Source organism: Limulus polyphemus, unplaced genomic scaffold, assembly GCF_000517525.1.
Source record: "Limulus polyphemus unplaced genomic scaffold, Limulus_polyphemus-2.1.2 Scaffold7443, whole genome shotgun sequence".
In the NCBI taxonomy this organism is placed as follows: Eukaryota; Metazoa; Arthropoda; class Merostomata; order Xiphosura; family Limulidae; genus Limulus; species Limulus polyphemus.
Window position 1 is genome coordinate 16,802 of NW_013673053.1, and position 15,508 is coordinate 32,309.

The following is a 15,508-nucleotide window of genomic DNA, read 5'->3' on the forward strand; positions in this document are numbered from 1 at the left end:
TATTTTACAAAAAAAATTACTTTTTTTGTTAAATTCGTTATTAAAATATTATTTTATGTCATAACATTTAAGAAAATTTTCAACAGACTCGAACTCAATGCTACTAAAAAAACAAGTATCATGAAGCCGTCGAAGGTTTAACACAGTCCACTAAGTTTAAATTACTGTGCAAGGTGAACTGATTCACCTTAAAAGAATGTATAAAACACAATCAAATAAATAAAAATTAATAGCTAAACTAACTAAAACTCAGAAAAAAAAAGAAAGACATAAATAAAAGTACAAATTATTAGGTTTTAACATAAAAGAAACATTAGACAAAGCATATTTTTCACTTATGTAACAAAAAATGCCCAGTTGTTATATTTGTTGCAACTTAAAAACAAACCTTCAAACAATTTATATAAATGAATGTATAGTTGGTAAACTTAGAAAATAAAATATTGATTTTGTTTTGTTTTCACCAATTGCAACATATTTACCTCTGTCTGTTTTGGGGAAGCTGTTTTCTCTCAACTGGAAACATCTTCGAGACACAAACAATTACAGCAGCCTCGTCTGAAGCACTACAGGCCAGGAAGTCTAACAACAAAATAAAACTAACTGTCTGAACATTACCAATATGTTTGATGATTATCATGAGAACCTTCAAGACTTAATTCATAAGTTTCATCACTAGTCCTATATCCAGGACTTTTAAGAGTTCTAGTCAAGAAAATGGTTAGTTACATTTGTGTAAGAAAATCCCAATAACTTTTTAAAAATGTTATATAAAAGAAAAATCATCCACGTACATTTGGGGTACATGGTGCCACTGAAAAACTAAAAAAAAGATAATTGTGGATTAATATCAAAATTAAAATATGGTTAGAAATACAGTTAAATACCATATGGAAGATATTATGAAAAAGTAGGGCCCAATCAGTGCTATGACTTAACTGTGGCCCAATCAGTGCTATGACTGTCTCAGATCTACTGAAACTTATTTTAATTAACAAGAAAGTTCCAAATTATTAAAACTTATTTTAATTAATAAGAAAGTTCCAAATTAAGGTGGAACAATCATTTATAAGTATTTGTGTTATTGAAACATTTTATTGGTAACAACCAAATACTACGGTGTTACGTTACTATTAGCACTGCTGTGTTACATTAGTATTAGTACTGTGGTGTTACATTACTATTAGTACTGTGGTATTACATTAATATTAGTACTATGGTGTTACATTAATATTAGTACTATGGTGTTACATTACTATTAGTACTGTGGTGTTACATTACTATTAGTACTGTGGTGTTACATTAATATTAGTACTGTGGTGTTACATTAATATTAGTACTGTGGTGTTACATTAATATTAGTACTGTGGTGTTACATTAATATTAGTACTGTGGTGTTACATTAATATTAGTACTGCGGTGTTACATTAATATTAGTACTGCGGTGTTACATTAATATTAGTACTGCGGTGTTACATTAGTATTAGTACTGCGGTGTTACATTAGTATTAGTACTGCGGTGTTACATTAATATTAGTACTGTGGTATTACATTAGTATTAGTACTATGGTGTTACATTAATATTAGTACTGTGGTGTTACATTAGTATTAGTACTATGGTGTTACATTAATATTAGTACTATGGTGTTACATTAATATTAGTACTGTGGTGTTACATTAATATTAGTACTGTGGTGTTACATTAATATAAATTTCCTTATCAAACCTAATTATAGCTTTGTTTGAAAGCCAGATAAATTATAGTAATTTTAGAACATTTTATTCTAGTGCTTGGTACACCTTTTGTGTTCTAAAATGCATATTTGAAAGCTATATGTATTATTCTGTGGATAGCCAACAAAGTTTGAAAACAGTAATTTTATCAAAGTATGTTCCTGGCTATAAACAGGCCTATAACTAAGGTAAGTGCTAAATTTCTTGTTTTTTTATGTATGTTTTTGTTAATTGCTATAAAAGCAATCAAAATGTGAAAATTAAAAACTTAGCTAAGAAAATTTAAATGAAAAAAATTAAATAACATTTTTCGTGATCACTCCTGAAGGAATACATCACCTGATAATTTCTTTGCTCTAAGCTCTCCTATCAGGAGATTTATTGTTTGTCATAGTATAGGAGACAGCTCAAAGTACAGTTATAAAATCATAGAATTAAAAGAAAGTAAACCAGAAAAGGTTAGATTGTTAGGATAAGTATGTATAATTCTCTACAGTCAGTCTAGAAAAAATGTATTAGTGTTACGGTAGATAAAATACAAAATAAAGTACACGTTCTTACTGAAAAAACTTTCATATTCATTCAGGACGTTCTAGAGGCTATGGAAATGAAATATGAACCTGTGTATTAGATTAAGAAAAGTATTTTTATTCTTAGGTTGAAAATAAAGTTTCATTCAGACTAAATCAGTAAATACTTTGTGAATTTAAAGACAAAATCTTTATTAAAAAGTCTGATTTTTTGGATACAGACTATGGAAATGAAATATGAACCTGTGTATTAGATTAAGAAAAGTATTTTTATTCTTAGGTTGAAAATAAAGTTTCATTCAGACTAAATCAGTAAATACTTTGTGAATTTAAAGACAAAATCTTTATTAAAAAGTCTGATTTTTTGGATACACAGACTTGAATGTTTGCCAAATTTCATGAAGATACACTTATTACATTCAGAGTTACAGTATGTATAGTCTCATGAAGATACATTTAGTACATTCAGAGTTACAGTATGTATAGTCTCATGAAGATACACTTATTACATTCAGAGTTACAGTATGTATAGTCTCATGAAGATACATTTAGTACATTCAGAGTTACAGTATGTATAGTTTCATGGTGGTTGTAAGGTTACTTAAAATGGCCATATATGTAGGGTTTATAATGGCAGTATTACATTAGTATTAGTACTACAGTGTTACAATGGTATTAGTAATACAGTGTTACAATGGTATTAGTAATACAGTGTTACAATGGTATTAGTAATACAGTGTTATAATGGTATTAGTACCACAGTGTTACAATGGTATTAGTACCACAGTGTTACAATGGTATTAGTATCACAGTGTTACAATGGTATTAGTACCACAGTGTTAAAATGGTATTAGTACTACAGTGTTATATTAATACTTCAGTGTTACAGTTTTACGAGTGTACATGGATTTGATAAGAGTATTACCATCAGATAGGACATATTCCCAAGGTAATTATTTTAAAAACTATTGTTTTAAACAGTTCTTGCAATTCTATTAGTGTAAAGTACTTAGAATGTTGTACTTGTAAGAGCTATCCATATTATCATCAGAATTCTACATTAAATCAATTATAATTAATTTCATACACAAGAGCCTACAAATAAAAGGTAATAAAATACAAACAAAACAGGCAGGTACTATAAAAAATATACATCTCTAAGTCACACATACATTAAAAACCTCAAATTCTTACCTTCCTTCAAAGACTGTGTCTGTACAGGCAGTGAGTCAAATCTACAAGTACTGGTGCACATGAGACTTTCTACTCTCTCCTCACTTAACTCTAGAGGATTGGGGACTAACAAGCTAACTTTTTCTAAAGATCAGAAAAAAAATTAATAATATATTTTTACTATAAAACATTTTTTTTACAAAGGTAAACTAAATACTTATGTATTTCACAAGTCCGTGCTTTCCAAAAGTCTTAAAATATTCAAATTTATTATTAAGTCTAGATTATTCTTTGATTCTTTTTTTTTTCATTCATCCTTTATTTTCTCTTCTCAACAATCACTACATTAGAACACACCTTAAAGATAAACAGAAATATAAGTTCACATGAAACAAATTACACCTGTATAGAGAAAGCAAAACAGAATGACTTGAAATTGGAAGCACCGAGATATCTCCAAATATTCAAGATTTGTTTGTAATATCTACAATAACTTCCAAGGAAAAAATAAAACATACGAGCATAAAAATCAAGAGATGGCTTAAAACTTAACTGTTGGAAAAACACGTTGCTTACAATAAACATTTTTAAATGGTTTGTTTGTAATTAACCACAAAGCTACACAATGGGCTATTTGTGCTCTGCCCACCATGGGTATCAGAACACGCTTTCTAGCATTGTCAGTCTGAAGACAAACTGATATACCACTTGGGGAGCAATTTTGAATGAATTTAAAGTTCTTATCAATTAAACAAAAAATTTACATTAGTTTATCATTTCAGAATACAAAAAAACTATAAAATTACCTAGCACAGCTTTGGAGAGAGGTAACCACTGACCAAGAATAGCTTGTAATTTAACTCTCGGATCACTGTGTCGAGCATCCCTAGTCGAGACTGTCAGGCTCATAGATTTGACTATCTTTTCCATCATTTCTGCATCTCTAATAAGGCAAGAAAAAATTTAATTTTCATTCTTATATACACAGCTACAATAATTAAAATACAAGTTCATGTATTATTCCAATTTTTTTTACTTAGAAAAATTTAAATAAAATTTGTATAATTCCTGTCATACCTGTGAATTTAACTGAATGATTTAACATAAATCAAGAATACCACAAATTCTAAGCCAGGCAACATCAATCAAGAATTCCACAGATTCTAAGCCAGGCAACATCAATCAAGAATACCACAGATTCTAAGCTAGGCATTATTAAAACATGAAAACATTCTTACCTTCTCACCATAACAGCTTCATAAACAGCCCAGATGTTTTCTAAAACTAACTGCACAAACAGTGGCTTCTTTGCTTTAGCCTATAAAATCCAAATCTTCTCTTTATTAGGTGAAAAAGTATTCCTCAGAAACTTGTTCAGATTTATTAATTTTAAAAACCTGACAAGGTGACAGAATCAGTCCATAAACTATAAACAGTTATATTAATTGACAGAAGTTATAATTTGCCTATACTGAAAAAGTATTTCCAATAGGTACTTCCCTCCTCTCACAAGATTAACTATTCTTGTTCACTGCTGCCCTCTATATGCAAACTCTTTTATTACACATGCCACAAGCCTTCCGCACCCCCTACTGGAATCAAATGATTCCAATGCAAGTCATCATGCATCACTTCTCCACCAATAGGAGAATAGTACACTCACATGACGCATGTGACTCCCTCTATGCACCTCTACTGAACTATCACTTCAAAGTTTGGCAGATGACGGAAACACCGGAAGTGAGTGGGGAGGAAGGGTGGGAAGTGTTAACAGACAGAAATACCTATCGGAAATACATTTTCAGTATAGAAAAATTATAAATTCTAATACAATACTTCCCTCCACTCACAAGATTAGCTAGAATCCTTCACTGATTAGGAGGAGGGACCAGTGAGAGAGAACAGACATAACCTCCGAAACCATCCAAAGGATACCTCTGTAGGTGAGAGAGTCAGATCCAAAGAGGGGAACTGATCCAGGTATACTCTTCACCCATATGTGAAATGTGTAAGAAATCAGGGCGGAAAATGAGAGGAGCACATCCCAGGGGAAGAGAATGCGGAAGATGATCCTAACCAGAGAAAAACATAGTAATTCAATCCCGTGATAAGAAAAGTGGCTAAATGATGATGCGTCCCATGGTGTAGAGTGGCTAGGGCACAGCGGACCATACTTGGTAAGTCAACTAAATCCAAAAACTTCTCACAGAGTATCAACATCCATGCAAGGGTAGGATGAGGATCATACTATCTTCACCTCAAACTCAAGAACTGGGGAATTGAGAACTACTCTGATTCCTGGGTATTACATCTATAGATCCGGAAATTTGACATCCGGTATCAAAAGGAAGTCTATCGCATGCAATCAATGCCCGTGGCTGTGAAACAGGTCAGGACCATCCAAAAAGCAATAACATCTACGTAATAAGAGAGAGCCAAGGATAGAACCAGAACAATCCCACGTATCCCTCATGTGATCCATAACACGAAGGAGGAAGGGAGGAAAATAAACAACACTAAACCTGTGTGAGGAATTATGCCGATTGATTCACTCGAAATCCAAAACCAGCCTGTGGAGTACCAACATCCGCATGAAGTTAGGATGACGGCTCCCAGACAAAGGAGTGAACTGCATTTTGAAGTCTCACTCCATTGTATGGTTAATCGCAAATCAGAGCATATTACGTCATCTACACCAGCAGAACACCACCGCCCAACTATTGGGTAGGATGCAAGAAGGACTTCTCTAATTTCATCAACCAGCCTACCCGAGCAGCTTCAAGGAGATGGCGAGTATGACTGGCCAACTCCTGTTCGGAATGGGCCAGAAGTAGCCAGTTGTCCATTTAAAAATGGAAATGCAGTCCCAGGGCATAAAGATGAAGAGCAAAAGCTCTCACCACCTGACAGAAAACATAAGGAGCAGAAGCCAGCCTGAAAGGTACAGCACAAAATTGGTACACCATCCCTCGATGGACGAATCAAAGATAACGAGAAGATCATTCCGAGATGGGAATATGCAGATAAGCATTGGAGATATCCATCTTGGTCATCCATAGACCCATAGAAAATGCCCACTGATGAGTGAGGTAGGACTCCAGGGTGAAATGTGGGAGGTTAAAAAATCGATTGAGGTGGAACAGATTGACGATAGGTCTCCAGTTCCCGGTCCTTTTGGGCATAACAAAGAGATGGAGTAAAACCCAGGTGAATGATGTGGTACAGGTTCGACAGCCTGGTGGGTGAGAAGGTCCTGTACCATCTCTGATAGACACTTGAAACTTATGGGATCACGAAAAAAAGGGAGGAAACAAGTATCTGGGACAAAAAATGGAATTTCGAGGTCCTCTGACAAAATCTGAAGAACCCAAACATTGGTCGAGATATGGACAATCAGTACAATGATATGCGAGGACAGACTGATTTGAAGCCCATGGGGGACGAGGCATACTAACGCCATCACCCAACTGAGAGGTGAATTGTTCAGCGTGTACCAGAATGTCAGGGGATGGAGGGAAACCAAATGGGGTTGGGAAGTATATTCATGCATTAATGAAGGATTTGGGTCATAATATATGGGAGCAAGAAATAAAACATCACATGCCTGAGAAATAAAGTCTGAGAAAGCTTGGAAGGCTGAACATGATCATCAGGATGGGTATGGGAAGGCACAACAAACTCAGGAGGTGGAAACAGGTGATCAAAGTCCTCATCAGCCTGCCCAGGTTCCACAGGTTCAGGAGGAATTGGGGCAATGTCTGGAGATAGAGGTTGACCAATATAATGTTCAATCTCCCTGCAAATAAACGTAGACAAATCTCCCAACGGGTCACCAGCAACTGAAGCCTGTGGTAAATTGTCTGTTGAATGTGAGACACCCAAAGTTGTGACATTAACTTCAGAAGTCATGTTGTATCAATAGACAAAAACATTTGATGGAAGAAATAAATGTGACTAGAACAAGAGTAGTTGAACATGAATACTTTAAAAAAAACTGAGTCTGTGAAATTTAACCACTTCGAGAACTAATTCAATCTAAAATACTAATCAAGACGAAAAAAGAAAGACATCCGAGTGCAAGCATTGCCTAACGAGAAGTGATAGATCAGTAGAGGTGCACAGAGGTAGTTCTCATGCATCACGTGAATGTACTATTCTCCTATTGGTGGTGAAGTGACACATGATGAGAGACGTTAGAATAGCTAATCTTGTGAGAGGAGGGAAATACCATATCAGAAATAGTCCATGACCTAAGCTATAAACAACTATGTTCAATGACAGAAATACCTCTACAAGCTTGAACACTTGTACATTGTTGTAGTCCTACATTCAAACCTCTGTAACAGAATTAGGACTAATGTAAAATCAAATTATTTGTACAAAATAGCTCAATAAGCATAATGGCTAACACAGGTCAAAAATACTTACAAACGGACAGAAACAATTCTTGAAACAAAACTCTACACATTCCAAACTTATAATCTAGTTTGGAATGTACTAGAAAAAACTTGACATATAATATCTTAAAATTTTCTAGACCTACTTAACTTCATCATTGAAATGCACAATTTCCTCTAGCTATCAAACAAATTACAATATTAAAAAATATAGTTTACAAAAATATTATTAAAGATAGTATTGCATATTTGCACAAAGCTAGAAATAAATTGCAACAACTTTAATATAACATTTAAAATATTTTAGTATGCAACTCCATCTAGTGTTATATACAATTCTTTCCTTGGCCACCTAGGTCACCGTACAGCCAAATCAACGCTAGACAGTTTCATGTATTCTATTATTTAATTGGTTCACAATCAACATATCATTTAAAAAAGCAAATTAATCTCAGGTATATTTTAATTTCCATGTTATATTTTTAAAGAAAAATTATTTCTTTAAATTCCTAGTCATTCTTTTGCTCAAACTTTTGTCAACAAGAATGTGAGCCTGATGTAAAATAAGATAATGGCACTTATGTCAATCACGTTGATTTTATCTTTTGGAGTAAACAGCAATGTAAGAGTGTTTCACAGAAAACAAACATAAGGAAAAATTATTCCAAATACTCTTCTAGTTAATGTCAGATATTTATGACTTCCATAAAAGTAGCTAATAAATTTAATAAATCCTTTCTTTCATGGTAACATTCACTAAGTCATAGTCGTCGTTTGTTTTAGAGAAAAGCTACATTGGGCTACGTGTCATGTCTACTACGGGGAATCAAACCCCAGATTCTAGCACTGTAAGTCTGTAAACTTACCACTGACCCAACATGAGACTAGTCACAATCTTTCACATCAGTTACCTAAAAGCTTATATATAAATACTGACAAAAAATATTTCATAGCAAGAAAAATGTTTTGAAAACTGTTTGTTGTTAAACACACAGCTACACAATGGGATATCTGTACTGTGTCCAACACAGGTATCAAAACTCAGTTTTTAACATTATAGGCCTGCAGACTTAACACTGATTCACTGGGGAAGCTGAATCAGAAAACAGACATTGTTGTAGAGTGGTTAGAAGTGGAGCTCAGGTATGTAGATAACACTTCTAACCAGGAGCTCAGGTAAAATATTTGTAGATAACACTTCTAACCAGGAGCTCAGGTAAAATATTTGTAGATAACACTTCTAACCAAGAGCTCAGGTATGTAAAATATTTGTAGATAACACTTCTATCCAGGAGCTCAAGTATGTAAAATATTTGTACATAACACTTCTAACCAGGAGCTCAAGTATGTAAAATATTTGTACATAACACTTCTAACCAGGAGCTCAGGTAAAATATTTGTAGATAACACTTCTAACCAGGAGCTCAGGTAAAATATTTGTGGATAACCTTCTAACCAGGAGCTCAGGTATGTAAAATATTTGTAGATAACACTTCTAACCAGGAGCTCAGGTAAAATATTTGTAGATAACACTTCTAACCAAGAGCTCAGGTATGTAAAATATTTGTAGATAACTACAAACTAAATTATGTTTGATTAAACAAGTTTTTGTAATTTAATAAATAGATTGATTTAATATATAGTTTAATAATGAAATAAAAAACAACATATACTTCTAAGTATATGTTATTACAATTCTACAACTGTACAACAATTGTTATAAAATCTGTACTTTGTTTTTTCCTAAACTCTCTACACAACAGAATTAATATAATTTTTTTAGCATCACAGATTTTGTTCGTCTGTATTGTACAAAACTGGGAGTCAAAGAAAATGTGTTGAAGAAAACTTTATGGGGAGACTTCTTCTTAAATTCTAAAGCTAAGAAGATAATGAAATTGATATTTTGTAATTTTTGACTTCAGGTTCACACTGATGTTTGTGTGTGGAACCTATACATCATTAATGTTGATACTGTGACTTCAGGTTTTTGACTGGAGCAGTGGTTTGGATGAGACTGATGATTCCTCTGTGTATTTCTCACCAGAACAGGGAAATGTGATTTTTGGTAGTGCTTTAGATGGTTGGGCATTTAGGTAAGATTTTAGATTTAGTACTTTTATAGGTAAGAATCTTCATACCATATTTGGTATTTATTATTATAGATATTGTTGTACTCCATTTTGTTACTGAAAAAATTTTGAGGTCTGAGAATTTATGCATTAATTATGTATAGGTTCCACACACAAAGATCAGTGTGAACCTGAAGTCAAAAATTACAAAATATCAATATTAATGATGTATAGGTTCCACACACAGGTGCACACACACATCAGTGTGAACCTGAAGTCAAAAATTACAAAATATCAACATTAATGATGTATAGGTTCCACGCAAACATCAGTGTGAACCTGAAGTCAAAAATTACAAAATATCAACATTAACAATGTATAGGTTCCACACAAACATCAGTGTGAACCTGAAGTCAAAAATTACAAAATATCAACATTAATGATGTATAGGTTCCACACAAACATAAGTGTGAACCTGAAGTCAAAAATTACAAAATAATAACAATATTGATGTACAAGTTCCACAAACACAGGGTTAGTGTGATCCTCAAACCAAAAGATACAAAATAACACTATTGATACAGATTCCACACACACACACATTAATGTGAGAAAAGAAAAGGGACATGAGAATAACGTAAAACCTAATATGTCCTTACACTCAATTTTCACTAGAATTACAAAAATAACAATCTAAGTCCAATGATTATATAATGTCTAGATTAGTGAATCTGAATTAAGACCAAGAAATTCATATATATAACATATTAACCCGTTATCATCCATGGAGGGATTTTTTCCACTGCCATAACTTGGGTAAATGTATGGGTGGAGATGATTAACGATAAACAACAGCATTTCCACATTCATTTTATACCTGCAGTGCTCTAAGGATTTACCCAAAGTTTCTGAAGGCTCTCTATGTCATTTAGATCAAAATGATACTTTGTGTAATTTTAGAAATATATACACATTTTTGTGCTCCAATATCAAAGATTACAAAAATGTGTATAAAAAAGATCTTGCACATGAGGTCACAAAACCTCCTGTTTTATTCAACACCACATACTTACAGTACCATTCTTTGTACTTACATTATCATACCACACACTTACATTATCATTGTTTGTACTTACATTATCATACCACATACTTACAGTACCATTGTTTGTACTTACATTATCATACCACATACTTACATTATCATTGTTTGTACTTACATTATCATACCACATACTTACAGTACCATTCTTTGTACTTACATTACCATACCACATACTTACATTATCATACCACATACTTCTATTGTCATTGTTTGTACTTACATTATCATACCACATACTTAAATTATCATTGTTTGTACTTACATTATCATTGTTTGTACTTACATTATCATACCACATACTTACATTATCATACCACATACTTACATTATCATTGTTTGTACTTACATTATCATACTTCATACTTACATTATCATACCACATACTTACAGTACCATTCTTTGTACTTACATTATCATACTTCATACTTACATTATCATTGTTTGTACTTACATTATCATACTTCATACTTACATTATCATACTTCATACTTACAATGTAAGTATGTGGTATGATAATGTAAGTACAAACAATGATAATGTAAGTATGTGGTATGATAATGTAAGTACAAACAATGATAATTTAAGTATGTGGTATGATAATGTAAGTACAAACAATGATAATATCATTGTTTGTACTTACATTATCATTGTTAGTACTTACATTATCATAGTTTGTACTTACATTATCATACTTCATACTTACATTATCATAGTTTGTACTTACATTATCATACCACATACTTACATTATCATACTTCATACTTACATTATCATACCACATACTTACATCATCATTGTTTGTACTTACATTATCATACTTCATACTTATATCATCATTGTTTGTACTTACATTATCATACTTCATACTTACATTATCATACTTCATATTTACATTATCATACTTCATACTTACATTATCATAGTTTGTACTTACATTATCATACCACATACTTACGTTATCATTGTTTGTACTTACATTATCATACTTCATACTTACATCATCATTGTTTGAACTTACATTATCATACCTCATACTAACATCATCATTGTTTGTACTTACATTATCATAGTTTGTACTCATAATGAATCTTATTGCTGCATTTTAATATACAGTTTTTTTACTTTAATGCCATACAAAATAGACTATAAAAATAAATAATAAAACTACAATAAATTAGAATGTCTGAGTGAAATTTGTAGTTTGCCATTCACAAATTTCAACTTTGCACTGGCAACCAGACAAACTGTATTTTTCAACTTCCACATGTAGGTTTATGTTCTGAAAGACTGAGTGTTAAGATAATTGGTAAAAATAAAATGATTGTATTTTTATGTTCTAGTTAATAGTTGCAGTTAATATTATGGACTAGATAATGAACATGTTTCTCGTTAGGTGGTGTAATACTCAATGTTTGGCCAAAACTTTCTCTCTTTAGAACAAACTTATGAGCTAGACGTAATTTATTGCATTAGAATCTTACAAAACCCAAGGTGATGCCTAAGTAGTTGTAGTTTAATGAAGACACTCATTTTAAAAGTTACTAGTACAGAAAATAATTGACCTAAACTATTTTTATAACAAATGATACTTTTCTTCTAAATTATAACTTTACCTAACTTTTAGAAATGGTGCTTGGATAAACATGTATCTAACACCTTTCTCCTCAACCATTTTGACAGATGTGCCAATAACAATATATATATATAACCTCCTGTAACATAATGCTTCCTTTAGAACCAAATTCCCTCTTTTCTTTTAAAAACTTTGTAAAGATGACAAACAAAGATGAGGCTTGTTTCACTGTATTTATATTTCAAAGTGTTCTTTACATTTGGATCTTAAATGCATCTTAATTAGAAAATTTTAAAAGCAATTTACTCTACCTGCATTTCTAAGTCTAAAGTGAACAAACACTTAGTGGAATAACATGCTTGTAACAAATGCAATAATCCATTTACAAAACATCAATACACTAACCTTTCCTTCTGAGGGTGGCTCTTCAACATTTAGTTTAGCTTCACGAGTCTAGAAAACAAAACAATTAAAGCAGATCTCTTAAACAAAATAACAGAAAAATTACTCTTATGTGCCTGTATTATAACACTATTTGAAACAGTGTATTATTTAGCAGACAATATATGATTAAAATTTTCACAAAAAATTCTACTAGCACAAATAAGTGATATTTTCCATAAACACATTCTTCACAAACTTGATTCAGTTACAAGAAGAATAGGCAAGAATATTATTAAAAAAAACAATAATAATAACATACTTAAATTAGTTACATTTTAAAAACTACTAGTCCTAGGGGAATCAGATTTAGTCAGAATCAAATTAAGAACTACAAGTTTCATTCAGAAAAGTTTAGTCAAGGAACAGGGCGTTTCATACATTAAGCCTAATGGAACAGGGCGTTTCATACATTAAGCCTATCTTGAAACAAGGCATCATCTTTTCTGCATGGTGTCTAAAGATCCTCACAATATTACTACATTTAGTTCATATTACGAATCGATGAGAGCAATCTTTCTAACAAACATTATTGTAAGTGAAAAGAAACTCTGGGACTGGTGTTTTTTCCCCCTACAATAATGTGTACTAGAAAGTTTACTTTCATTGGTATATAATACGAATTAAATATAGTAATCAACCCAATAATTGCTTAACCACAACACACACACAATGTACTATAAAGTTTCATATTCATAGTTAAAAGGCCTCATGAGTGAAAATATACATGAACAGCTTGTACTCTTGGATAGAGCACTGATCTTATTAGCTAAAGTCCTGGGTTCGAGCCCCAGTCCCAAAGATTCTTTTCACTTATCCGTTTTTTCACTTGCCATATTCCTCCCAATACCCTGAAAACTTACACGCATTTTACTGAAATCATCAATCTGATACTGCCAGGATATCAGAAAAATAAAAGCTTAAGTTGTTAATTTGTACAAAACAGAAACTTTAGTATGTAGTATAATATATGTTCAAATTTTCTGAATAAAACTTAAGATTTTCAACATGCCCCTGGTAAAAATTTTTTTTGCCCAATGACAACTACTTTAGATAAAATTAGTTTAGTGGACTTTCTTTAATTAAACTGTAAAAGTAATAGCAACAGAAACTTATCAAAATGCTTACCTTGTTACTTCTGGTCAGAACTTCTGCAGTGAATAGTTCTCCAATTACTGCATTAACCTAAATTATAATAATTGTCAGCACTAAAACTTATAAATTCAACAACAAAAATATGTGTTTTAAAAATTCTTCTTAATCACAATTCAGAGGGTTGAGTACCTAAAATATAATAATTTCCAATAAGCAAATCAGCAAGTCAGGTGAAAACCATAATCAACATAAAATTGTGGTGAAACAGCATGTATTATAACTATACTTAAACATTGTTTGGTATTTCGCAAGTTGTGTGATGCCACCAAACATTTATCACTTTTGAGCTGTTGTATGTAAGAGCTCTTTCTGATGCAAAATATTCAAACCTTCTGATCATAAAGATGTATTCAGATTGCGGATTTAGAATTTTGAAGATGGGAATGTCCCTTGTATTTAACTCTCTCACTACGAGGTCAGTTGAATCGACTGACCTCATAATCATTTTGTACTCATTATAGTTTTTATACAATAACTTTTAATACACTTTGATGAAGTATTTTTATTAAAGATTTGTCCATGAATATATAGTATTTCTATATACTAGTCCTAGTGCAAAGTAATTTCCACATTAAGATTAAAAATACTTCATTTCAAAAATTGCTTAAATAAATTTCAAACATTTTTCAGTAAAATTTTATATTTCATCTGTTATTTTCTCAACTCTAACTTTATAGAAGATTGGTAGATTTGACTGACCTCATAACCACCAAAAAAAAAATTAAATAACTCTAAATTACCTTTTGACTTCAAATTGTAATATGAAACTACATTTGTTTATCTTAAATAGTTTTAAACTCTATTTATACTTGAGCCCTGTCTAACTACTATTCACACCATTATAAGTTGTAATTCACTTGACAAATGTGTAGCTCACGAGCATACCTCATGAAAAAAATGTATTATATTATTATTTATTTCATCTAATCTAACCTTAACTAACATAAAAAGTTTCCTGTTTACATCTTTGTTAATTTCATAACAATAAATAAAAAATACATATGAAAAACAAGAAATAAGGTACTTATCCAGGTCTTCTTTTTTTGTTGATTGTCAATGACACTTAACCCTACTTTTTATATTAACGGTAGTACTGTACTAAATAATATTGCATTCAATTAAATAATGCACTAAAGATCACAGAATAATAATGTGCAAAAGGCATAACTATCACAATTTTTCTGGCTTTCTAACTATATAACAAGAGTTGTTAAAATTTCATCTAAGCTAATCAATGTGTTTCCCATGGGAATCAAGCTTGAACTGAAAGAGAAACTGACAATTCTCTTTATAGAAAACAACATAATATGATATGTCATATGATAGAT

General features: G+C 31.7%; 1 protein-coding gene across 1 annotated transcript in view; it reads right to left on the reverse strand.

Moving 5' to 3' along the window:
* The window catches only part of LOC106474615 (elongation factor-like GTPase 1), a gene marked incomplete at its 5' end in the record, with an annotated part of 37,520 nt that overhangs the window by 14,233 nt on the left and 7,779 nt on the right, over nt 1-15,508 (reverse strand). Inside the window, 8 exons of the mRNA XM_022402925.1 lie at nt 166-178; nt 483-582; nt 3,459-3,581; nt 4,244-4,380; nt 4,676-4,755; nt 7,038-7,283; nt 12,990-13,037; nt 14,154-14,210. Of these exons, the coding sequence (XP_022258633.1) occupies nt 166-178; nt 483-582; nt 3,459-3,581; nt 4,244-4,380; nt 4,676-4,755; nt 7,038-7,283; nt 12,990-13,037; nt 14,154-14,210 (804 nt within the window). The remainder of the gene's footprint in view (nt 1-165; nt 179-482; nt 583-3,458; nt 3,582-4,243; nt 4,381-4,675; nt 4,756-7,037; nt 7,284-12,989; nt 13,038-14,153; nt 14,211-15,508) is intronic.